The 26,379-nt window shown below is 41.2% G+C and overlaps 1 protein-coding gene and 1 pseudogene across 1 annotated transcript; one reads left to right on the top strand and one right to left on the bottom strand.

The window, feature by feature from the left end:
- Positions 1-59: 59 nt before the first annotated feature.
- Positions 60-7,160, bottom strand: scamp1 (secretory carrier membrane protein 1). The gene is made up of 9 exons (XM_020593901.1): positions 6,939-7,160; positions 5,754-5,834; positions 5,420-5,530; positions 4,778-4,889; positions 4,238-4,366; positions 3,787-3,946; positions 3,466-3,567; positions 3,262-3,379; positions 60-2,798 (listed from the first exon to the last, which is right to left on the bottom strand). The coding sequence occupies exons 1-9, from the start codon at positions 6,993-6,995 to the stop codon at positions 2,637-2,639; spliced, it is 1,032 nt and encodes a 343-aa protein (XP_020449557.1). The 5' UTR covers positions 6,996-7,160; the 3' UTR covers positions 60-2,636.
- Positions 7,146-26,379, top strand: part of LOC109956625 (corticotropin-releasing factor-binding protein-like) — a 71,763-nt pseudogene continuing 52,529 nt past the window's right edge.

Here is a 26,379-nt window from a genome sequence, read left to right on the forward strand (position 1 = left end):
ATTTACCCAGATATGTTATTTTAATGTATAATTGTTTTATGAATACAAGTCCACAAATATTTCTTTCAAATTTTATTTCATGTTAATACCATAAATATACAAAACTCAAACAATTTCACATGCGACAAAGGCCAGACAAGAGTGCATTATGTTTTCTTTTTACATGTGACTGATGATGGGGATCAAATTTTCAACTTTACAAAATATACAAGTGTCCCTTTTAAAAGAGTTTCTTCTCAGATTCAGTGAAATAACATGGTCACAGGTCAAAAACAGTTTTGTGTCAGCAAGCTTTAAATACTGCTCTGTTCTGCAGACCAGCTCACTAAAGACATCAAGAAATGACCCACTGTGACATGGCTTCATATTAAAACTATAGATACATGAGAGTCGTGGGTGTTTGTAGCAAAGAAACGTTACATAATAAAGAAAAACATGGCAAGGGAACACATCACAAACCAGGAGTTAAAAACAAATCTATATGGACATTTGGTAGATTTCTCACAGCTTTTCAGGATATAGAATAAGACTTGAGGGAGATTTTTCTTTCTCATACCAATCATACACATCCTCATCCACACAAACACGCCTGTTGAACGGTCAAGCTGCAAAGTCATCGAACACTTTTTTTAAACTGGCTGATCCTATGATCATGTTATTATGAAACCACACAAACAAAATGCATAATGTAAAATCAAAAGAAAAACTGAAGTGAAAACAAATGATGCCACAAATAAAGTTTCTTTTGCGCAAGGTTCACCATAAAACAAGAAATGTGCAATGCATTTAAAGCAAAGTACTTCCAAAAGAAAGAAGCTAATTATTTCAAGACAATTTATTAATTTTCATCTGGAAAACACTCGCAGGAATATTCTGTCCACTATAAAGTTCAGCCCATTCATTTCTAAAAACAGCAGTACCAGTTATTAGTCATCTATAATGCATCGTCAGACACTCACCACCACTCTGAGTGATACTAAAGCACAAGTCAGATGCAACCCACTCCATGGTTCACTTCAGTGACAGTAGTCTGTACAACTTAGTGTGGAATAATACTGTTATTATTGTTTATAAATTAATCTATCTTAGTATGAGTGAACGTGGATCAAACCCAACGCTCTCTTTTTTAAGACATAGACCAGTGGGCTGCAAACCGACTGTCTATATAGTGTACACATACACAGTATTAGTGTTCTACTATGTTCTGTTAGGTTGTTGGCCCTGCAGGTTAATCTGATGAAAAATCATATTTTATCACAGTCTTTTGTGGGAAAAGGTGGGTCACTTCGCTCACTTCTCCAATGCAAGTTACATGATCTTTTCAACAGGAAACATGACAGAAGGCCACAAACAAGCGACTCTCAGGTTCACAGCAGCGTTTGTTTTGAACCAAATGTGAAGGGCAACAAAAAGGAGGGGGAACCTCAGAGTAGTCTGGTAATACCATACATACATAAAACTAAATCACATTATTTCTCAAGTTTGCTCCTCTTTTAGGGCACCAGGCCACCAAAACATCTGGCTGAATTACTCTCAGGCTTGTGGTGAGACCCGTGACCCCGTTCGGGACTAAGCAGTATAGAACATGAGATGAGTTTGTGGTGAGAACTGGAGATCTAGTGACCTGGGTGTTCAGTGTATGTTCATAAACAGATCCCAACAGCCACTGGGACATGAAATACTATTACAGCTCACTTTCCATAGAAACCAGGAGAAAATGAGACAGCAGGCATCCTGTGAATCAACTAACCATGTAGCTATAGCGAAGGCTAAGAGTGGACATCGCCATGCTGTCAAATCTTAGTGAGCCACAGAGATGCCAACATAGCCCACTCTGCCTATCAAAGTAGCACACAGAGAGGGGTTAACTGTTCAACTGATCCAGGTGCCGGGTCCATAAATAAAAGCATACAGATGTATTTCAATTTAAATGAGTTAGGTTTTACAGTAATGAGACTGGTATTTGTCTCAGAGCATGAGTTACTGTTCAGATCACAATGATCGAGCACTGAATTATAAGTAAAAATAAGTCAGAGCCACAACTTTTTTTTAAAGTCAAGTACACATTCGCAGACAGGCCCAGCCATTCAAACAAAAACTGTACTGTTTTGGTACTAACTAAACAGAACTATGTGCAAAACACACTGATCAGATCATCACTTCTCATGACTCTATACTGTATTAACCGGACAGGAAGCTGTTTGGCTGTCATCGCCATAACAAAATACGGTATGCTAGAACTGCGACCCGTGCGTGACCTAGGATCACCTCAAGAGGACAGAAAAACAGGAAAAGTGAAGAACTAAGAGAGTGTGAGATGAAATCCCACACATTCAGAGCACACCTTGAAATACTCAGTGGATATTTCAAGCGATGTGAGCAGTCAGTCACCTGACTGAGAAGTGGATAGAGTGGATGTGGGTGGTTTTATTGATATATGACTTTACGTGAAGATGGACAACTCTGGTCAGTGGTCTGGTATTTTCTTTACACTTCTTAAGCAAAGTGTGCAGGGCAATCTCGGCATTGCAAAATTCATATATTAAATCAGTCTGATCTGTGTGCCAGCTGGGCCAGAGTTGTGCATCACCATCTTTTCAATGTTTGTATGTGTATGTATGTATATGTGTGTTAGTTTATGGATGAGCTTTGAAGGCCCCACGAGCAGCATTGGATGCAGCATTAGCTGCAGCGTTGGCAGCTGCAGTCTGAACAGTCTTGTTAGACATGACGCCAGTTGCAAACTCCTGCTGAGCCTTCTCAAAACTAGCACCAGTGGTACGATAGAGCGCGTGCACCTGGAAAGTGGAAAAGAAAATGAGCTGGAATGCAAGTATGTGATTTAAAACTAGCCTTTGGCACAGCACTGCACTAAACAGCTGGTAATGTTTCACTTCCTGTCCAGTCACAACACTGACATCAAGCTCAACATTAGTAGTGAATAAACATGGCACAGTGTCTTCTTTATTCTTGACACCTTGCTCGTGCCTACTTGGACTCACATTTGCCTCCAGAACAGCCAAACACCCAGAGACAAAAATGAACTGAGACAATGATGGAGCTAACTAAATTACCTGTCACTCCAGTCACTTTCAGCTTGTTAGAGTACATCTTCCCCCCTCTGATATTTAAACAATATAAACATCTATTGATAGTGTTCAAACACTTTGCATCATTCACCAGTTTTTACCATTGTCGTTTGATTTCTCTATTAAACAGCAGCTGGTGCTGACATGTTGGAGTATTCTGTGATCGTGTTACCTTTTTAAACATAATGAGCGAGCCGACAGACAGCGCTGTGAACAGCGCTGCGATCAGTAACATGATAATGCCCACTGGGATACTGGTGTTCAGTCCAGTTAAAGCTGCGATCCAACCGCTGGCAAAACAAGACAACGACAATGTGAGTGAAATTCAGTACACACTCATAAAGGTACAGCATGAGTAAAAGCACAAAATACTCACCACGTTCCCCAGCCAGTGATGCCAATAGTTTGTAGAACGTGAACTCCAAACTGACAGATATAGACGAAGAAGAAGACAAAGAAGCGGAACGAACTGTCGCTCCTGTTGAGTAGTCAGAGACCACGGTAGAAAGAGAGAGCATCTTCTACCATCCCAAATTAGAGCATTGTCAAAGTAAACCGCCTGCCTCTTTACTAGTTTCATACTAGAGCAATTATTCTTTTTTTGCCTAATCAGCACATAATAATCATTCACAGAGGTATGTTTGTGCTTTGTTTTACTGCTGCAGACGGCGGTGTAAATGCCCATGTGTCTGCTCACCTGAACGCCCCATAAAGTGGTCTGTACCAGCAGACGAAAGAACAAGGTGTAAAAAGCAGGAACCATAACATGGCCAGGCCAAAGTCTACACCACGAGTTGCATCCACACAGAACCAGGCCAGGCAGCCAAACATGTTCACAAAAAGTGTGCCTGCATGAACTGGTAGGAAAAACAAAACAGTGAAGATGTTTAGTGTCATTAGAGCACAAAAAAGACAGTGAAATGTAATTTGTATTAGGCAAAACTAATAAAATACCTTTGTATTTTGATGCTGTGATAAATGAGCAAATTAAATGAGCAAATACATTTTTGATGATTGTGCAGGGAGATACACTGCAGAGCAAGTAGCAACATACTGGCATGGGTTCATCTGGACAGGGTGTGAGAAAACTAAAATATCAGTGATAATATTCCCTGCCCATTATGGGGTTTGTCAGATGATCTACTTACACATCCAAAGGTTGTACATGATCTTGACCGTCTTCTGGAACTCTACGGGAATGTCCACTGCGATGTCATGGTAGAAACATGGGCCAACGGGAAACTTCTCTGGCAGCGGAGGCCAGTTGTTTTTACGCCCTGTGTGAACAAAGGCAGCAGTGATGATTAGCCATGTAGTGTTTTTGCCCTACATTAATTTACTATAAAGCACACTAATATCGCATATGTGTGCAAGAATCAGAACTAAAGAATTAAGTACAGTACACTGCCCAAAAATGTTTATTCTAGCTTTTCTGGTCTAAAACTAAAGCACTGTGATCACTACACACACCCTAAAAGAAGTACATGGGAGTAAGGTATAATGGGTGTCAGTAAACTAAGAAGTGTTTGTGACTGACTGACATGAGAAAGAACTTGATGCTAATGTGTTCTCTTGTACTCTGCAGTTTAGACTCCAGACTTGCTGTCATGGATCTTGCGTCGATCGGTAATGCCCACTCAGACTGAGCGAGTGATTGAGCGAGGTGGGTGGCTGATGGACTGACTGACCTCCTGCAGCTCCATGGGACTGTAACTCTCTCTCCCGACGATCGAGCTCTGCTGCTTTCTTCTCCAGCTCCTCCTGCCTTCTCAGCAACTCAGCTTGAGCACGTGCTTGGTCCTAACACAGACACAGAAATACTCTTAAAATGTACTAACCAACATATGACAGGAGTTACGATGGCCGATAAGTAATTAAGGTATTTTCCCACTCAGGTAAGCTTGTGTGTTTTACTTTGAGAAGGGAAGAAAGTGGTTACATCTGGAGAAGCAATCAGCTACTGCTCTTCACTCACTTGTCTTCAGTTAGTGCTAAACCAGCTTTACAATTGTACTGCAAGAGGAAAGTTACAGATGGGGAAAAGGCATAAAGTGAATTCACACTACTCAAGGCAATCACATGAAAGGGTACAGGAAATATCAGATGAAAGAAATTATCTCAGTACGCTGCTGTTGGGCCATCAGAGAACAGATGGGTATATGAAGCGCAAGAGGAACAGTGAACCAGAAGCAAAGACAGAGTCTGTATAGTTTTATAGTGTTGTGAATCTAAATTCTGAGGGCATGTCATTAGCCTGTCCTGGCCAAATAAACTTTAAAGGAAAACTAAATATAATTCAGTGTATATGAACATGTTTCTGTGTGTAGTACCTGAGTCTGTTGCTTTGAGTAAGCCGGCGGCTCTTCTGTGGGCTTCATGATGGCAGGCTGTGTGTTCTGGGAAGGGGCCGGAGTAGATTTGGGGGCATTTCCAGGGGCTGCCTGCAATCCAGCATAGATGAGTTATGTTATCATTTGTACACTTTAAAGACAGCCCCTGAATCAAAACTGAAATTAAAGCATAATCACATTTTGTCAGTGAAATCCTCTGTGCATGAGTGGAGGTGGACGAAGAGATAAAAAGGATAGTGGATAAAATTAAGTCACTGAGCATTCAACTACATGCATGCACACACTCATCAATAGTGATGCTAGTTGAACTGACCGTTCTGGCGTCTGTGAAGGGGTTGTACTCCTCCAGACCACCAGGAGGGGCAGACCGGGTCACCTGTGTCACAGAAGGATCCTGAGGGACAGAGGGGGTAAAAACTACAACTGAAAAATCAAAAACTTATTTATTGTTATTCTAAACCTAGAATTTGTATGATCTTCACAGTTATTGTTGCTTCAACAACAGAGAGCAGGACGTGCATGCAACACAAAAGGAATGTTACTATATTCTATATGAAGTGACCTTTCCTGATCTTGTGACCATTTCAAACACCATGAATGGGATCAGGTGTAGAAGAAAGTTAATAGGGCCAATAAAAACTCCACCCACTGACCAGCACACCATCGGGTGGAGGGGAGAGACTCAACAGTTGAATCACCTGCTGAGGTGAAAACTAGCACACTGTTGGCAACCCCAGGTAAGACCGTTTGGAAAGGAGAATACATTCTAATGTACCTCACAGATGACAGGAACAGACAAGTGTAGCACAAATATACAGCTTGTTGCAGGCAGCTGGTCTATAATGAAAAAGAAGCTAAATGTAAACAGTCTTAACCAGCAGAATTCTGGACGTTTGACCACATGTGGTAGTAAATAGTCTTCTGTGTCGCTCCACAATAGGCTCAGGCAATGTGTGTATTAGTGTCAATATTCTCTGCGACGTGCGTAGTGTATTAAATTAATGCTAATGTGCCGTATGTGTGATGGGTCACTGCTGTGACAATATGCACATGTAATAAGACGTGTAGTCTCTTGAGCCTGTGGCTTAGCGAAATTTTGAAGTAACTGTAGGTACACAATACACGCTGACCACCCGGTAAAACGTTACAACAAGCAAGTAGGGGCCAGCAAATGTTTGCTGGCAGCGGGCAGAGCTACCTAGCTAGCTAGCTAGCATCATGTGTCTTTGTTTTTAGTTGGTATAAAACAAACGGCCTCGGAAGAAGCGGGCTAGATTATCCTTCGTAGCATCCTTTGCTAAATTACCAGTCTTGTATTGTGTGAGTGATAACATGCACAATGTGAATGATGACTAGCTCATTTGGCACCTAGCCGTATATCAAGCAAAACCTCTAACTAGCTGTGCAGCTATTAGCTATGACAGTTAGCAGCTAAGTAAGACTGGCCTGACTGAGCTTCCAAGCTGAGGTTAGCTGGCTAGCTAACCAAGTTAGCTACCTGAAAGGGATTGCTGAAGTCTGGGTCTGCGAACGGATTGCTGTCAAAATCGGACATTGTATAGCTTTTCTATTAATAATTTTGCGTAAGGAAATGCTCCCCGATTCTTGAGGGAAGGGTCAGTCCCTTGATCTGACTGCCTATCTCTGCTGCCTGCAGTCTTCTCCGCCTCCTCCCGATAGAGACCCCTTGCTTAGCAAGCTAGCCAGTAGCCTAAAAATGGCAGGAAAGGCCTCTACGTCACTGTTTCAGCACCGCGGACAGCATGATGTCAGGACAGGTAAGTTATTATACATCCGAGCACCGATACACTGTGATGCCATAAGAGACCTCTGGTCTACTTTGTATCTCACATATAAGTCATCACTTTTATAAGTCATGTCATTTTCATTCAGACATGACCATCAGATATATTAGGGATCTGTGTGCCTGGAGCTTATTGTCCCCCACCTCCCATCTTCCATTTTTTGTGCACTGTGGATATACCCATCTTATATGTGCATGGCAGCTTCAGTGGACACAATCAATCATTAGACAACCATTATGCTGAAACGTTACTCCCTGACCTTGTGTTTTCTTATAAACTTTATCAGTTTCTAAATGTATAACTAATAAAAACAATCAGTTTAATTTGATATTATGCTGATGGTGCAAATTATAACAAGTATACTATTACAGAAATTGCCAAAAACTAGCTGACAGTCAACCTCAGCGGCTCAGGGATGTGCTGGCGATCCCTTTACCCAGTTGATAATACAGTCTTGATTTGAGAAAGCTTGCAGTTTTTTTTTTTTTCCCCCCCACAAGCCAAGTCTTCCAAGATGTCATTTCCTCAAATTCCCTTCAGTCCTGTTGGCAGAGTGAGTTACTCAAGTACTGCATCTATGTCCTAACCTTACTATCTAAGGTATTGGTACTATACTTAAGTATGTCCTTTTGTAATCTGCTGTAGTGTATATAGTAGTTGAATATACTCTTACTGCTTACTCTTGTCATTTCTATCTTTGTTTCTCAGACACACCTTAAAAAAACTGAAAGATAACAATTTTAATTCACCGTAGACTGGTGAGAATTTTTACAAATGAGAACTTTACCAGCCCAAAACGCAACCAAAATGAAAAGCAAACTTCACCCACCTGAGGTGACTAAAATAAAACATCCATCCATCCATTTTCTTCCGCTTATCCGGGACCGGGTTGCGGGGGCAGCAGTCTAAGCAAAGATGCCCAGACTTCCCTCTCTCCAGACACTTCCTCCAGCTCCTCAAAATAAAACAAAAAATCTGAAATTATTTTCCAAGATCTTACTTTTCCATCAATTCCTGTACATAAACTCTATGCATGCTACACAACATTTGAGCTCTTGTAGGTCAAATGCAGCAGCAATCTCCTCCATTTGATGATTATGATGATTATGTTCAGTGATAATGATGATGGGGATGATGATATATGGAAGTGTCTGCTCACTTGGTTGCTTATGCGTGTGAGAAAGAGCTGGAGAGGCGAACCCGGTCTGCTTATTTCATGATATGTAACAGTGACCTCTCTCTCGGCAGCAGTCCCAGACAATTTACTGGAAATCACTTTATTTCACTTGCCCCTGTAAGAAGTATCAGACCCTCTGAGAGCTTTTGTGGTATGTGTGCTTTTTGTCATTGGCTTTGAGACTGTTAGTTGCCAGAAATGCCCACTTGGGGGAGCTATGATCCAGTAGGTCTCCCTTACTGTTTTGCAGAATCCTTTCTCATTTGCCATCAATTTATTTTCATTCAAATGAAGGGTGACCATGTGAAGAGCATCAGATCAGTTGACAGCCTGTAAATGTGATTTAAACATTTAAGCACCATTTACCCAGATTAAGTTTCAATTGAAGAACAAATGCTATTAGGTGGAAATCTTACAATATGTGGTAAATGATGGAGTTTAAGATATTACCTTTTACGGTTTGAATCCTATTGCTCGTATTTAAACAAAGGCACCATGCTACTTTGGGTTTGTTGCAGCCTAACAACCAATAACTTTAATTTTAAACCCATTTGCTTCTGTTAATAAGTAATTGCACACCTTTATACACAGCTTTATACACAGTTCCTTCTGGTTTATGTACTGTACCTGTATACTGAGGCTAAACAAACTCTGTATTCATTACAATTCAACTCTTGTCCACAAACTCATGCACGTAGGCCCACAAACGCACACTCACCATATACACACATACAAAATGAGCATCGGTTCCTTCCCTAATTTCGTATTAATGGACCCAATCACAGACTCTATGAATAATCAATGGCTAGTGGTCTGCAACCGCAGTGCTGAGACCTTGAGTGAAACTGAATTTTCCTAATAAGACAGACACACATACACTCACACACCTTGAGGCCCTAATAAGCACTAATACTCTGTGGGTTGAGAAAGCGTCACATGGTTTGTTTGCTGCAGAATGTGAAAGATAAACATTCTATGCCAGGCTGTGCGATGTGTGTGTCTATATGTATTGTGTACATGTGTGAAAACAAGGAGCTGTCTGCCCTTGTCCACTCTCTCTCTTCTGACGCACTAATGCTGCTTTGCGCAGACGACTGTGTGGAAACAACTGCTTTGGCTAATAGCTGCTACATTAGTCTCTTAACCAGCTGGTCATGGCCATTTAGAAATGTTCATTAGGTCGTGGAGCAGAGTGGATAGGTGCGATAGTTCACTCCTCATTGTTGACTGTAGAAAGACAGAAAAGAGACACAGAGAGAGAGAGAGAGGGGCACATAGACAGAGTGAGAGAGAGAGAGGCAATTTACTGGGCAACATGACGACCGAGTGTTAAAAGCTGCAGATGCCATTATCATCATATTGCCCTGAATAAGAACCTTGTGCATAATTAGATCTCATTAAGGTCTATGAGTGTTATTTTAGGGCTCTGAAAGGTTGGATAAGCAGGAATTGATATTATGGGTTATTAATGCTGCAACATCTGGTGCCATTCTGGCGATCGTATGACAGTCATCTGAATGGGCTGGAAAATTCAGTAGTCAACTGATATTAGAATCATATAGTAAAAAAAAAAAGTTATTCTTTCATAAATATTGGGATGCATGTATAGATATGTGGTAATATGTAGTTTTATTTATGGTGTACATATGCATGTGAATTTGTTTGTGCTGATGACCAGTCAGAGCACATTACACACCGCTGAGAGAAAGAATCCTCTGTCGTCGGAAAAGCGATTGATTCTCCATTTCCATATTAATGAGCAGATTTGTTTAAGAGCCTGCAGGAGAGGGAGAAAATAACAGGGTCTTCATAGGGCACGACATTTATAAATAAAGCTGATGCAGAGAAAAATGGAAATTAAACCTTTTAGCTTAATAAATCTGAGGCGTCCGCAGCAAAGCGAGTGATTTGCATTTCCATTTGTGGCCAAATAATGAGAATGTGGGACCATGATGAGCCTGCTAGTGCTGCTTTTGGGTCTTAAACAGTTGAGACAATCACTCCAGCGTGCAGCCCTCCACATCAGTGTCATTAGCTCAGGCCTGTTAACTCTGCTTCTTGACTTTCGAAGATTATTTGGTGAACTAGAGATTCTTTTTGTCACTTTGAAAGTAAAATGTATTCACTTCTGTAATTCTTGTGTATCTTGACCTAGATGTCTTTTTTCCCTTGAATATTCAGCATCCTCTATACATGCAGGTGTCACTTTAAAATGGTCTTTTATTGTTCCAAAACAAACCTGTCAGAGAGTCTGTCTTTTGCTCTGCCTCTTTCATAAACACTTAGACACAGACAACACACAGCTCTCTGAAACACACACACACACGGCATCACTGATTGAATTTATTGGGGAATGGATGTTGACTAGACCACTCCAAGTAGGCTAGATTGTTGTTGTTCCCAGATTGACAGACAGACCCACAGCGGCTGATTGAAAGTGCCTTTTAGCTTGCTCTCACTGTATATTTGATTTGGCAAAATGGAGGGGGAGTCCAGTCTTTTCCCAGGATGCAAACACAGATCCCTGTGTTTGTGTTGGAGTATGTGTGTTTGGGTACTTGTGTGTGCGCCATGCTTACATTTACCAGTAGATGCTTTAGTGATGCTGCATAAAATGCACCCCTTTCAGGTATTAATTGAATAATGCACGCACTCCTCTTGTCAGCCTTCAAGTGGGCCTCTTTCTCAGTGGCCTGTGCTGCTCTCTTTGCCTGTGAATTGACTAGATTTATCTGTGTTGTTCCAGCCAATGGATGCCATTTGTTCCAAATGTTTGACATAAACATGCAAAGAGCAGAGGCGTGCACTCATAAAATAAGCTTCTAGACTCTTGTTTTACAGCCCAAAGGGACCGATGGGGGTCCTCTCAGCCTGTCAAATTATGTGGAGCTCTTGCTGAGCCAACGGTGTGTTAAAGTTCTTTTTCAAGCAGTGATGTGATGGGAAGGAACAATTGCCACCATAAAGAAAGAGAGAGGAGAGAAAAAGAAAGAACATGGAGGAGAAGAGAGCAGTTGGAGGAGAGATGTGCGGTGAGAAATGCATACCTCTTTTCCATGCCTTTAATGGGACACATCTCATTGGGTGCCTTATGTCTGCTTCCAAACTGTAAAAGATATTTGGCTTTATACCTGCAGGAAATTCCCCACAATAAAGACAATATTGGCATATGGAGTCTTTGCTGAATCTGCTCTTTACTTTCTAACGCTGTTAACACGACCATGGTATTAATGTAGCTTGTAAAGAATAGAGCTGGTTACACTCGAAGTTACATTTAACTTGTATCTTTAAATGGCAGCGATTTGAAATTGAGATGAATCAGGATATTTTATGAGTAGATAGTTTAGTTTTGTAGAAATTCCTCTCAGATGCTGTCTATATCACATGTATGGATTTGACTCAGGTGTGTGTGTGTCTCATTGTGTACACTTGGGTTCGATTTGCTGATTTAGCACCTCTCTAATTTTCCACAGGGTAATATTTGCCTTACCTACTGCCATTTGTTTTTATTATGCGGGTGAATATGTTTGTCTAAGGATATCAATAATCATAAACAAAGCCGTGACGCTTTCACCTCTCTCTAACACTCTTGATACCTGTCTGTCTGTCTCTCACACAAGGCTGCTGGCAGCTCACGCTTTGATCGCACACAGTCTCCATATTTCAATATGTAATTGGTGAAAAGCAAACATTATCAAACCAGCTTTCTGTCAACCTACCTGCGCACATACAGTACATAACTGCACACAGATCAACTCACACATGCTGTGGTGTGTCTCATGCCTTGACGGAGTGTGTGCTCTCCTATTACAGACAGTAATTACCGTCAGTCACCCTGTGTGTCCATAACAAGCCAGCATAATGCCCTAATCAGGCCTGGATTAATCCAACCCTCTCTCTAATCACTCTAAAAGTGATTTATATTGTTTTTCCTGTTCGGAACAAATGAAATCTGTAGCCTAAATTAATACTGGCTTTTCATCACTAGGAAGTTAAAAAGCCAGTAACCATCACATTCTTGTCATTAAGGCTGCATCAGAGGAGACGAGAATGTGTGCGCGCACACACACACACACACACACACGCACACAAATTCTTGCATACATATGAAAGTTGGAAGGAAAAATATATAATGTAATATTCCATTAACTTGGCAAACCAATAACATTAGTCTTCTGCTTTCAGAGAGGCTTTCAGGCCAAGTAAATGGGGTCATCAGAGGAATAACAAAATTTTTATTGCTACGTTTCATATTACCCAGCCTGCAGTGATTTAATGATTACAATCAGAAAATGGTTGCTGATAATTTGCATTGTACAGTTGTCAACTTTTTTTTTTTTTTCCCCCCACATTTTTCAAGCTGTAAACTAAGTGCCCCAAGAGGCGATGGACAAGCATCACATATGCAGCACAGCAATACAGTACGCTTGCACTGTAATGGACATAGTCCTTTTTATATATATATATATATATATATATATATATATATATATATATATATTATCCATCTACCAATTATTCTGATGGAAATGCTTTATATCATTTCGTACAAGTCATTTGTCAAATTGCATCAGCCACAATCTTGCAATTTCTTGGTCCCATGCTTTCATTTAAGATAGCATGCCTCCTATTTTGGTCCATGCTTCCTACTTTGTTTCATTTCCATTGTTAAACAAATCAATTCCAACACTGACTCGCTTCCTACTGTTTTTCATTATGAAGAACGAAGGCCGGACATGAATCGTAACAGAACCCTGAAATTTCCTGCTCACTATTCAGTTTGTGCTCAGAATACAAACCAACTCACAGGACACGCATTTAACAAATGCAAATTGTGAGCCAATCTGGTCAAGCTATCTGGGCTCCCGGGTTCCATATTCATTTCCTCCACCCCGCTGTTCATAAACTCCAAAAACAATCCTGTGGTTAACCTGAAAGGTATAGGAAATGGAGCTCTGACAGTGTCTCACTCTTTTCTTTTGCTGCTTCTTCTTCTTTTTTTTCCTCTTCCACACTGTAGCTTACCTTTGCTTCCTTTTCCTTCCCCACCTCTCCCCCTCTTCTTCCTTCAGTCCCTTCTCCCCTGTTCTCTTCATGCTGTGTAATTCTCATCTTACACACTCTGTTGCTCTGGACTATGAATAATGCATGGTGTGTGAGAAATCCTCAATCTCATGCTTGGCTCCCAGTGAGCATTACGGAGCTTGCATCTCTATTATGGCGATGAATAGGAGAGAGGGGAATATCACATAGGATACGCTCCAACTTCATTGTTTGTTTTCAGCATTAAAGCCCCAGTCTGGGATTTCTTTAAATACATATAAATTATGGCTATAAATACACAAGGAGAAGCTTGCAGATCAAACACAGTATCGTCAAAACATTTATAATCTACTATGTCATCACTATAGTTTCATTTTTCTCCAGTGTCACAATGTAAATTAATATGAAAAGAGCAAACAATTTACAGATTGAGAATAAATTTAAATTTTGTGATCTTGCATGCTGCCGGCCCCTGAAAAAATAATTTATTTCCAGTTAATCAATTTTTATAAGGTACAATGTTAAATTAAACCAAATAATGCTATAAAAAACAGTGCCATAACAATTTTGCTGTGGTGTGTTTCACTTCTGTGGAGTTTACATTTTCATCTTCTCTATGATTTGATTTTATGGAAATAGGATGCCAACTGCAGGGACAATGCATTTATAAATACAGGAGTCTGCTTGGGTGTGTGCGTGTCTGTGTTTTGTCCCGCCATTGGCAGGTCAGTGATGGCTGAAGCACCACAAATGCAGATAACCAGGATCGGAGGGGCGCGAATAGGAGAATAGGTCAGGTAAAACTCCATTATGTTCAATCCACAATCCCATCACACTAGGAACAAATGACTGCTTGAACCTTTCTGTAGAGATTGTGGGAAGTGTAAATCTGTTGAAGTGGCAGAGCTATGTTTCCTGTGAACAGTTTTACAAGCTTTTTTTTTTTTGACAATCTTTCCCAGTTTGTTGTCAGCTTCTTCTTTCTTCTGCAGCGATGAGGCGACATCAGGGAACACATACAGGATCACAGCTGTGTTGGGGAAAAGAAAAAGTTTTTCCCCTGACAACTTTGCTGCTTTTGATTGAGCATTATGTATGCATGTGTTTTACTGCATGTGAGGCATGCTACAATATAGACGCCATGTTTTATGAGCTGTGTACATGCAATAAAAGCACTGAAGAGTTAAAGTGCTTTTCTACCATGCTGAAAGCCATGTGTCAGCACTTGACCACTAAATCCATACAATTCCCTTGAACAGTTTCACTTCCTCTGATAGTCTGTCATTCCTCTGTTTCAGGTGGCTGGCCACTGTGGCTGACAGGGCCAAGTCCTTGAGGAGATCGTGTGTCTGTGGAAAGTACTGGACAAGCACTGATGTCTGAGCTTTCATTCCACTGATGTTGCTTGTCTGTTGTATTTCACTCCTATTGTGTCTATGGCTTGGCAGATAGACACTCTTTTTGTGGTTTAAATGATCATATATGACACAATGTACCATCACCAATGCTGTATGTTTTTCAGTCTCATCATGAGCGTAGTTTTTTTTTTCTCCTTCTGAACTGCACATTTGTATCATAAACCTCCCCATTATTCCATGGTGCTGCCATCTTATATTTTGGTAGGCATGACTTACTCTTTCTGTCTTTTTCATGCCTGTTTCAGATGAATCACACTAATGACCTGGGCCCTGTGCTGCAGCCCTAGTCTGAAATTAATACCTAAGGAATAGGGATATAGGGCAAATAGATGAGAATACGAACCTGGTATTCACTCTTGGGTACTATGTGCTCAGGCACGGACACACACATACATGCAATCACATATACTGCACACAGACCCTGACAGGCAGACTATTATCCCCCAGCCTGGGCTGCTGTAATTGGCTTTCGCTTTTTACAAATGTGGCTCTGTCTGACTCGCATATCAGCTCCTGTCTTATCAGCCATGTAGGGGTCACCATGTCCCTGGGTGTGTGTGTCTGTGTCTGTATATGTGCATGTATATATGTAGGGGTCAACGGCGGGCCCATCCCGCTCATGTCTCCATTTCACATGCTCATTTACTGTATGTCCATGCTAAATGAGCCAGAGGATGCTGTGTGTGTCGGTGGTGGGCTCCTCTTTAGTAATGCCAGAGTATTTAGCCGTTAGTCTGCTAATAGTGTCAAGATCATTCCAACACTGGCTAGCTGATGATGAAGTATTAGCTTAGCTCTAGCTATCATTAGTCTGGGTTTTCCTTGGAGGTCAGGTCTATCACATTTCTCACGTGGGAATTCATCCCAGTTATTAACTTGGTGTGCAGATTTTCTTAATTTTGTTAGTTTGTAGAAAATCACATTTTTAGACCTGACAAAGACTAGTGCAGTGAAAATCTGCTGCTTTTAATATAAAATATTTTCTCCAAGAGCATCCCCTTTTCCTTTTTCTTATCTGCTCAGATTACCCTGATGTACTTTTTTTGTCATTTTGCCTTTATTTGGAACATGAAGGTCTGGAGGTTAGAAAGAAGAGGTACCTCTTTCAGATTAAAAGCCAAGACAATTTCTAGTAAAATTACTAACATATCGTAGACAAATATACAATATATCTTTAAAACTGATGTCAGTCTATGACACTTACTATTAACATCCTAACTTCAACATATACAATATTTAATTATCTTGACATTACAAAACCAGGTGTTGGGGGGGGAACACTGTGTTGCAGTTTAAAACCCAATGACCATACAGAAAACCACTGTCATAATCAAGCTTGGATGACCTGCAAACCATCTTGGGTCTTCTGCACCCTACTGTGCCCCATCATTGCTGATATAAAATAATGTATACAGTTGAAGTAACATCTTAATAATGCAATGAAATCTCAAAGCTGATTCTGGTAATATGGCTGCCCGATGCCACATTTTTAGACTATATAAGAAGGGGTGCATTCAAACCCCCTGACACAACTCAGGAAACTTCACAGGGTTAAACAGCTTTCAGGCTGACTTAATTGGACAGTGTGAGATGTTACAGTGGGGGAGATTGCGTTAGGAAGGAGATGATGAAAATTACTTACTTATGAATAGGCCACTTTTCATTTGTCAGTGCACCACACATTAGGAATTTTACTTTAAGAGTCCCTGAAGTCACGGTGTAATTACTTTCCCACTAGGCGGGGCTCTGGAGCTGAAAGTGCATCACGCATAATGGGGTTGATTTAAACCTATATTCAAGAAGACAACTGCTTGCCTATCATACTCTTGCACCTTGTTAATCCTTAACCAATGAATTAACCCTTATTACCATTGTTGGAATATAGATGAGTGTTCTCTCTCTCACCTTCTTGCTCTGAATCCTCTCCCCCCTATCTCATTCTTACCCTCCATCTAGCTTGTGCGATGAAGGATGTCTGGGGTCAGTGATTCTGTCCTGTGTCACCTCTGAAAGTTCCTCCTGCATTCAGATTATCCCGACCTTAGATCGGCCCTATCAGCTGACCACTAAAGTGCTTTAAACCCCAACCTATCAGACGGCCAGCTGTTCCCCTCTCAGTAAATATTGCCTCATACTGTATCACTCAACTTGTCCATCTGTCTCCGTCTTGTATGAACAAAGGCAACAGTACAACTAAAAAGGAAACCATGAGCAAATGCTCTTCGGCAATGCTTCAATTTCAAATGACAAAGTAGAGACATAGAGTTGAGCGCTGGAGTGAGATGAGCTTTATCCTCAGGTGTCATTTAAACCTGGCCTTCGCTAGTTTGTAAATAACATGCCTCAGCTCCATTTTGCACATGAGTCAAGTGCTCTCAAACAAGATTGGAGTAAAAGGTGTGTGTGTGTGTGTGTGTGTGTGTGTGTGTGTGTGTGTGTGTGTTTGCAATGACACACTAGTGTATTCTGCGCAGGCATTTTTTTCTTATGAGGCACACAAATCAATCCAGCTTCAAAAATTTGCTGTGAATGTGTGTGTTTGATTTGGCAACCTTAAAATCCAGTACGGTTTAGGATTGTGGTTGATTGATATGGGTTTTTCAATGGCCAATGCTGCTTGCTTTAGAGAGCAGAGAGGCCGATGGCCGATATATAATGCCAATATAATTTTTTTTTTTTCATTTTGCATCAGCTATTTTAAAATTCAGAAAATGTTCATGAATAATCAAGAAACCACTTAAATGATAAATATTTAAAACGGTAGCATTTTCGTGAGATACAACAAAAATATGTAAATACTTGCACTGAATACAGTAGTAGCACACACATTATAAGCACATCGACCAATAAGGGTGCAACCACTAGTTTAGTACAGAATCTGTTGAATCACATTGTCCCCGTCCAACAGAGGTGTTTTCTAATGGTTGTACAGCTGCCTTTCGGGTTTCCTTTTCTACATCCAGTCTTTCACATCACTGACAAGAAGCGAAACACTTGATAAAGCATGTGGAGATAATTTCTGTCACACTTTTACAGAAGAGATAAAAAATAAAATTTAAACCCTGAATGATATTTTTTGCATAGAGCTATATTGTGGTCTGTTTGCATCCACTGAGAGGTGGCGTGCCTGAGCTTGCGCATTCAGATGAACGTCTGGTCTTATTGTGTGTGACCTCTGTCTCTGGCTGTTTGCTGCCTTGGATAACATTTTGACATTCCAGTCTCCTCTCTCAGACACTGCAATACCTCAGACTGAGGGTGGATGGGGGGCCCAATGATAAGGCTTCACTCACAATTAGCAGGCAGGAGCAGGGAGGCGAGAGGGGGAAATTGAACTGTCAGAGGGAGAAGAGAAGAGAGGAGGAGTGGAGGAGAGAGAGAAGGGTGGGGTGGTGGGGTGACCCCATCCTGCAAAATGGAGCCCGTCATAATTTGTTCATTTGGTGCCCATCAAGCTCTACCTTCCCTCTCTAACAACGCTCTGCTGACCTCCCTCCCTCTGTTTCACCCTCTCCCATTCCTCCTCTCTCCTCCATCTCTCATCTTCCATTTCACCTTCTTGCTTACTTTCACTCATCATAGTATTCCCCCCTTATTTTTATGTTCACCAATTGTGCATGTGTTGCTCGCCCTTTTGCCACACTCACACCGTAGCTGTTAACAGCATTATTTTATTAAATGCATCAATTGGTGATTTAAGAAAAGAATTTACCCAGAGGCTTCAAGACCTGTAAGCTGGGGGTGGGGTGGCTAAGAAGACCAAGGCCTCTGCCTGCCCTGCCTCTCTGGAGGATGTGATGGATGGTAATGTTAAATAAGCAGAGAGGCTTTTAGCAGCTCTATATTTAAATATCAAATGATGATGGGTCCTAATGAGATAATACTGCCGAGAGCAATTATCCCACAAGACACAGAGAAGACACACCAACACACATAGACATACAGTAGGTGTGTACAGTGCATACATGTTTGTAACCTCATATACATATTGTATATTGCTGACTGGAGCAAAAAAGCACTTGAAGATTGTTTTTAAGATACAAGGTTTTCAAAGGACCTAGGAGCAGCAGTAATGCGGATGTTGTAATGGACCATCATGGTTAAGAAAGAGCTGGGCCAAAAGGCAAATTTACTATCAGTCTATGCTCCAACTCTCATCTATGGTTATGAGCTATGGGTAGTGACCGAAAGAATAAGATCACGAATACAAGCAGCTGAAATGAGTTTCTTTCGCAGGATGGCCAGACATCCAGACATCCGGAAGGGGTTCAGAGTCGAATCACTGCTCCTTCACATTGAAAGGAGGGAGTTGAGGTGGTCTGGGCATCTTACCAGGATGCCTCCAGGTTGCAGACTGTTACAATATGCTGTTATTGCATGAACATTGTGTTTAGTCTGCTTTGACCGTCAGCTGAGTGTAAAATGTTTCACTGATGTTAAACAGCTTAACACACCTCATGCATTCATGTAAGTTTCTCTGTTATAGGTACAGCATTCAGAAATACAGTATCTTAGACATGCAGTAGTTTCACACAGGCACCTGACTTTCTTAGTTTTGTCTGTGTTGTCTCTATTTTCAGCCATGTCTTTGAAATATTCTGTAGCCAAACTGCAAAGTACAGCAGTGTGGGGAAAAATGCCTTGTGCTCAAGATTTTTGATGACATCTCTACTTTTGTTCATAGATAGTCTGGTTGTTTTGTTTTGTTTTTTTTTTATTTTATTTTTTTTATGACAAAATATGAGGTGTGTGTTTCATTGAATTCCTTGAAAATGAATTACTCAAATTTTTTTGCTGTTTGACATGTGTTTAAAAAAAAACTTATAATGGTTAATTAAGGTAATCAAGCTTTGACTAAAGAGGTTTTGTGCCAACGTAGCTTTTCTTAATTGTACAAGTGTCTTTTCACCAGTTAATAGTTTTTGCTACAGGTTCAACTGAGCCATCAGTACTGAAAAGACGGTATAGATTTTCATCTTTTCAAATATCTCTCACTCTGCACAATACAATATGTGTGAATTGTTATATGTCAGCAAAAGTGTGTATGGTGTGTGTGTGTGTGTGTGTGTGTGTGTGACAGAGAGGATACAGGTGTTGTTAGCAAGCTCTGAAGGTGACTGCTGGTCTCATCCATCAAACAGGCTTTCCTCAGGCTGATCCCTAATGGATCCCCTCAATCAGTGCCGCTCACTGTCAGTCACACTGCTACAAAATGAGAAATCAGGCAACTGGTCGCGCAGCCAAGGTTGGGAGTCATATAAAGGGGACAAAGTGATAAAGACCAGCTCGTGTCCAGCCTGTTGATTAGTATTGAGTGATCTCAGCCTTCCAGCCGGTCATGACGAAAGCAGGACATCAATCTGGACAAAACTACTACTTCAACAACTATAATTCAGCTGTACATTCACTATGTCCAAACCTGCACTTGACTTGAATGTGAGATGATGTGTTGGCTATATGCATAGTGGCCATTTCATATCAGTCTGCAACTTTAGGGTTTCAAATGAAGTAGTTTTAAATTGGTATAATTTGATAACAAGGTTGCCAGAGGTTTTGATGTCATTCTGTTTAATATACAACAGTAATGAAAACAGAAATGGTAAATGGGCTAAGTCATCTCTGTACTTAAAAAACAAAAAAAATTAAGTAGTTGCGGGCTAATCAGGTGTGTACACACTTCACCATACACCATTAAAATCTATGAACAGAGAACAGACTCACACAGGGCATTCACTTTATTCATCCGTCTAGTGCTCCTTACTGTGTTAAATGCTGGTTCTGTCTTCTCTTTCTGGTGATTTGATTTGAGAAGCTAATATAGTGAAAGCCTCCTCTGCTGTTTGTCTCCAGGTACTCACTCTCTCAGCTTTAAAAGCCCAAAGTCTTTTTTTTATTGAAAAGGCCTGTATTTGGTTTTAGGATCTAACAAAATGATGTACCACATTTTCCTCAGTCAACACAGAATGAAAAGGATTTTTATGCCATCCGTGCCTAAAATAGACTAATTATACAGTATGTCTCTGTGAATCTTCTAGATAGAAAACCTGGAGGTGATTCACTGAAATATAGAGGTACAGTAACATAATCACACCAGAAGCTTTTTAATTTGCTGCAGGCTGTGCTCCACTGTTGAACACTTCCCATCTCAGTTGTCTCTACAAACTATAGAGTAGTTTCAGACCTTCTGGACTGTCTTCAGATTGAATTGCCATCCAGGCAAAGTTGGCAACTGCCCCATACCCCTAGCCCAGATTCAGTGTGTTTCTAGGTCAAAATTAAGTTTTAAACAGTTGAGGTGATACTGTCTTTACGTTGAGGATGTTTGACCGACATTTAATACACATGGAGATAGGCAGTACAGGTTGTCTGCTGGGTCTCAATGTGAATATGCACATTCTGTGGTAGGTATTTGGAATTGACTGACCCAGTACAGTGAGAACAGGTGGCCAACAGGGGCCCAACAAGCTCATGTTTCCAAACTTGTCTGTATCCTCACTAGAGCATGGCCGTATACCCTGAAGTTTGGCCTATGTGTCCAAACCCGACCCAGACCCTAACAGAATTCCTAAATTTATGTCTTAACCCTCAGGTCCCGACAGACCCTGTCCGACTTGGTTTGGGTATCCTCACACCAAAATGACAATGTGCTGGGTTTTTTTGCCCCCCACAATGGCCCATATGACTGCTACAAAAAGGTTAGTATGAGTGTTTCATTTCTGCTGTCTGTATGATTGTTTAGACAGCTTATGAACCACAGACACCGGCGTCAGTCAGCCACGGTAAACCCAGTGTGGAAATGATTTTAGAAGTGCCAAGGTAAGAAGTCCCCCATAGTAGCCACATCTTCAATTTCTTCACCATATGCCTGGTATTTATTCAGTTAACTGTTCAGCTATTCTTTAAATAAAATCTAGTTTACAACTTAAAGGTCCAAAGTCTGTTTCAAAACCTTCCCCACATTGCCAAGACTAAAGCCTTTATTGATTCATTATTTTATTTGCCTCAAACTTGTCAGGTTTCTGACAGAGATCACAGGCATTCATTCACACAAAATGTTGCTTGTCAGGAAAATGTAAACACAGGTTATTTGAAATGTTTTAACATGCTGTCATTTTTCTGGTGACACTACAGGAGACGGAGAATGGCCGCATGTTCTTCTTGTTTATTAAGTAAGTGATGGTGTAAGCCTTATCACTTCCATTCATCTTGGTCGTTATTGTAGCTGGACACTCACCTGTTGACGTATGTGATGATATTAATGTTGGTGGTGATATCGATTTGGAGGCCTGCACACGGTCATACATACAGCTGTCTGGTGGTGGGCCTGCACATCACCATAAGTCAGTGTCTTGCTAGGAACACCAGGGGTGGTGTGAGCACCCATCAGAAATTAATCAGGGAGATTTAACCCAGCCTTTGTCTCTACTATTTCAGGAGTTCATACAGTTTTCACATTACTCATACAGCATCATATTTTTGGGTTGCAGCATTCAAGAGAGACCCAACAAATGAGAGAATTATGGTGATGAGTTTAGGCCCAAAGTGTCTCGCTGTTTTCTAAATGTCTAATTATGCAGCACTGATTTTAGAGCTCAAATGCTAATGCTATAACTTTTTATATTTAAATGTTGATTTCTTCACCAGCAGCAGCTTTCTTTACATCTGTATGAAATCTTAGCGCTCACTTGCTGTCTTTTGTTTTAGTCTCCACGTTCCTTTCTCTGTGAGGCTAATGAAGGCTCCATGGTTACAGTCCATGATTATCATACAGATAGGATCATATCCCATTGATTTTATGCAGATGATCACCTTTCTGTGTGCGCAGGGCTGATGGTGGTAGTAATTTACAGAAGAAAATCAATTACCCTGCTCATCTGCAGGAGTAATTGTTTATTATTTTCCTATTAGACAAACTGTGTTGATCAATGTTATGGAAAGATTGCCCATGAATACTATCAACATAAATAGATTTGCCTTCAACATTAGTACTAGTTTTCCTTTAATGACCTGTACAATGTCAAACCAATGCCACATGGCTCAGACTTGAGCACTAACTATATGTGATAGGTTAGTGTGTGTGTGTGTGTGTGTGTGTGTGTGTGTGTGAGTTTGGTATGGGCTATAAGCAGTGGATGTAGTATTGTCTCACTTTTTACACACTTTTTCTTTGTGAAGAAAAGTCTCAAAGCTTTTACTTTTTGCAGGCACAGAAACTCTCTGCAGCCCTTTACATTGCATACAAGTCCACAGGTATTAACTCTGTGGAGCTTTGATGCATGGTGAAACAATTATACTCAAGATACTAAGAACAGGATCCTGCATCGACATTGGTGTTGCTTCACAAATGTGCTGTTGATGTGAATAGTCGGTGGATCCCATGACCCCGTCCATAGCCTCTCTGCCTTTGTCGGTGTGGATTGATCTAGACACAAACTAATCACTATTACTTACTGAAGTAATTGGACCAGCCGAGATCACAGAGTAGCAACCAATCGACTGGTCTTGGGATCGATAATCTGATCAGAAGAGGTGGGAGCAGAAAGTTAGGGATGCAGAGGAAGGAGGAGGGATGTTGTGAAATGTGACACATCAGTCTGCCTGAACCTATCACATTCGCTGTGCTGCCCATTTGAAGCTCGCTACTAAACGGTGTTCTCAGGTGCAGCGCTCCTCTGCTTGACACATATCTGGCTTCAGAAGGGGCTTATGATTATTACAAATTCTTGAGAGGAAAACCTTTATTCAAGAAGGCATGGTGACCCCTTCCATAAAGCTTGAAACTGCAACAGTGTCTCTGTCCTTTATCAAACTGAAGTACTGAATATTTTCTACTTCCAGCTTATCAACTGTGTGTTTATACACACACACACACACACACACACATATATGTGTGTGTATATATTTGAACTGTTTGTTGGACAAAACAAGCTATTTGTAAATGGATTCTGACATAGTGTTTGGTATCTTTCACTATTTTTTTGACATTTTATAGGCAAAACAACTTATCAAAAAAAAAAACAATATTAAGCAAGAATGAAAATAATCATTACAATCACTGTCCTGTTTTATCTCGGTGACAGAGTTGCTTATATCCACAAAATAAAGCTAAGCTCTATAATATTGTAGAAATTACAAATGAAACCTAGAATTGTCCACTACACGTGACTGTGGATTGTTGCTGAACTGCCAGAAGAAACCAAATTACCCAGAAGGAACCAACAGACAAACACGGAAACATGCACATACAACACAGAAATTGTTGGGATCTGTAATTAAACCTGACTGCATCACTGCTAAGGGCTCATAATGCTGTGCACGGTCCCTCAGAGTACACAAATCGCTGGGATTCCTCTCCTACCATTTTGCCTCAGCCATTGCATTCTCCCGCTCAGCCTATTTCACTGAAAGAGCAGGTGGTCCTAATATTGCATGCGTTCAGTGTGTTTGCAACCCTTAGCCTCCCACTCCTGCCCTTGTCTATTCCTCATCCCACTAGAGCCCATTTCTCTTTCATTCACTCTGGTCGTCGTCCTGCTTTTAGGAGGTTCCTGCTCGGCCAGATAGAAAGCTGAGCACAGTTCCGGAGCGCTGGCCTTCCTCTCAACATTCTTATCTCAGTATCTCCCCTGGTACTGCTCCTGTCTTGCTTTCTCCTCTACTCCCTCTCCCTGGACTGCCCTTCTCCCCCCTTTGCTTTTTCTTTCTTCTCTCTTTCTTCTCCCTTCCCTCTCTCTTTCCTCTCTCTCTCTCTCTCTCTGTGGTTGTTGATTGGGTGTCTGAGTGCTTGTGGCAGCTGTGTGTTGTGTGTAATAGAGCAGAGAGGCTAGTCTGAATACAGCGATGGGAGAATTTGTTTATGTGAGAGATGCATAGATGGAGACAGGTCTCCAGACGCTGCGGTCTCTCTCTTGCTGTCATCGTGCATTCAGGCCCTGACAGGAGATCTGAGATGGCCAAATATGCCAGACGCTCGGCCCAAATCCCCAAGCAGCACCCCGCAATCCAGCCGATGTGTGTTTGTGTTTATTCAGATTTGACAGAATGATTTTCCTGTGCGAATGTGTGTGAGCGTGCATTGTGAAGTGTGCACATGACTCAAGGATAGCATGCTTGATCAGATTCCCCTGCTGCAGGCTCGGTCCAGGGTCCATTACCACTCAACGGTAGAGGGGAGAAAGTCTACCAACTGTTCTCTTTTTATCCCATCCCTGTGATCTCTTTCTCTGATATGTTAAAGCTGTTCAGTGGGGCAAGGATTTGGCTTCCATCACTGGTCTGAGATGTGTGTCCAGCTCAAACAGCTCATTTAGTGTTTTCATTCCCTCTCCTTGGTGCATTTGCAGTTGCATTTGTATCTGAATGGTTGTAGTGGTTTATCCAAGTTAGTCTTGTCACTTCAACCTCACATCTTCATAGACTTTTAGTTTGTCTTTGTGTCACCGTGATGTGCAGCGACGTGTTTTTTAAATCAAGTGTTTCAATTGAATAACCTCTGCTTCCTTAAGTCTTCGAAAGACTCTAGGAGTCCACTGCCTTGTTTGGTGCAGTTCTGAACACAGTACTTTTCTTCCTAAATGAAAACAAACTAATGTGGTAGAATAATGCGCCTAGAGGAGAGATGTTAAAGCGCAATTAATGAAGACTGAATTTGAGGTGCCTGGTTGTAAGGTTGTTGTTCCCATTAGAATCCATGCCTCCGTCAATGCAGCTTGACTAAAGCACAAAGGCTGCATTCTGAGAGCAGCTGCAGTCGGCATGTTGTGGCCTTTTAACTGCCTTCAGCGATCGCATTTGATGCTCTTTAATTATCCAACACTTTCCCCCTTCTGCCTTGCTGCCTTCTTCCCACTCAGCTGCATAGACGGCGTGTTGCTTACCGCTCTGCCTTGCCTAAGTGTTCGCCTGCATGTAAATTAATCTTGATTCACTTTACCCTGCCCTGCTGAGTGCTACAAATTACCCTGTAGCAACGAAACAGCACAAGTGAAAAAAGCTAAATCGTCGCACTTGATAGGCTCTTGCTCCTGTGCTTTATGCCATTACATTAGGGCTACATAATGAATGCTCTCTTGTGAAAAGTAGTGTGTTGTAGGTTTTTAATTCATCCTGAATAGGGAATGTTTGTGCATCTCTCGCTCTGTCTCACTGTGTCTGTCTGTATGTGTTTCTCTGGAAGAAGCATTAATGAAGGAGGCCTTGCTGGGTAACCATGAAGCCTACATTCGCTCACAGTACCCCCCCCCCAACACACAAACACACACAATGTCAGCATCCATCATTCCATTTACAGGAGCTTGACAACATTAGCTGCCTTTGTGCTGCAGTCACTCTAATTGGTCCAGGAAGAAAACAGGCTTTTGACACAAATGCAGGCACCACGTTCACTTACCACAGCACTTGTCTCTCTGTGGATGTTAATGTGAAAGAGGTTTAGGTTTTAATTTACCAGAACAGAACTGGCTGCTGTTTGAGTGCATTGCTTTCTACTCTGACTGT

Source organism: Monopterus albus, unplaced genomic scaffold, assembly GCF_001952655.1.
Source record: "Monopterus albus unplaced genomic scaffold, M_albus_1.0 scaffold20.1, whole genome shotgun sequence".
In the NCBI taxonomy this organism is placed as follows: Eukaryota; Metazoa; Chordata; class Actinopteri; order Synbranchiformes; family Synbranchidae; genus Monopterus; species Monopterus albus.

Excerpts from the sequence above, each read along its gene's own strand:
- scamp1 (XM_020593901.1), bottom strand. The coding sequence starts at position 6,995 with ATGTCCGATTTTGACAGCAATCCGTTCGCAGACCCAGACTTCAGCAAT. Across the intron at positions 5,531-5,753 it reads CCTTCACAGACGCCAGAACG|GCAGCCCCTGGAAATGCCCC; the intron begins GTCAGTTCAACT and ends GCTGGATTGCAG. Across the intron at positions 4,367-4,777 it reads GTCCCATGGAGCTGCAGGAG|GGCGTAAAAACAACTGGCCT; the intron begins GTCAGTCAGTCC and ends TTGTTCACACAG.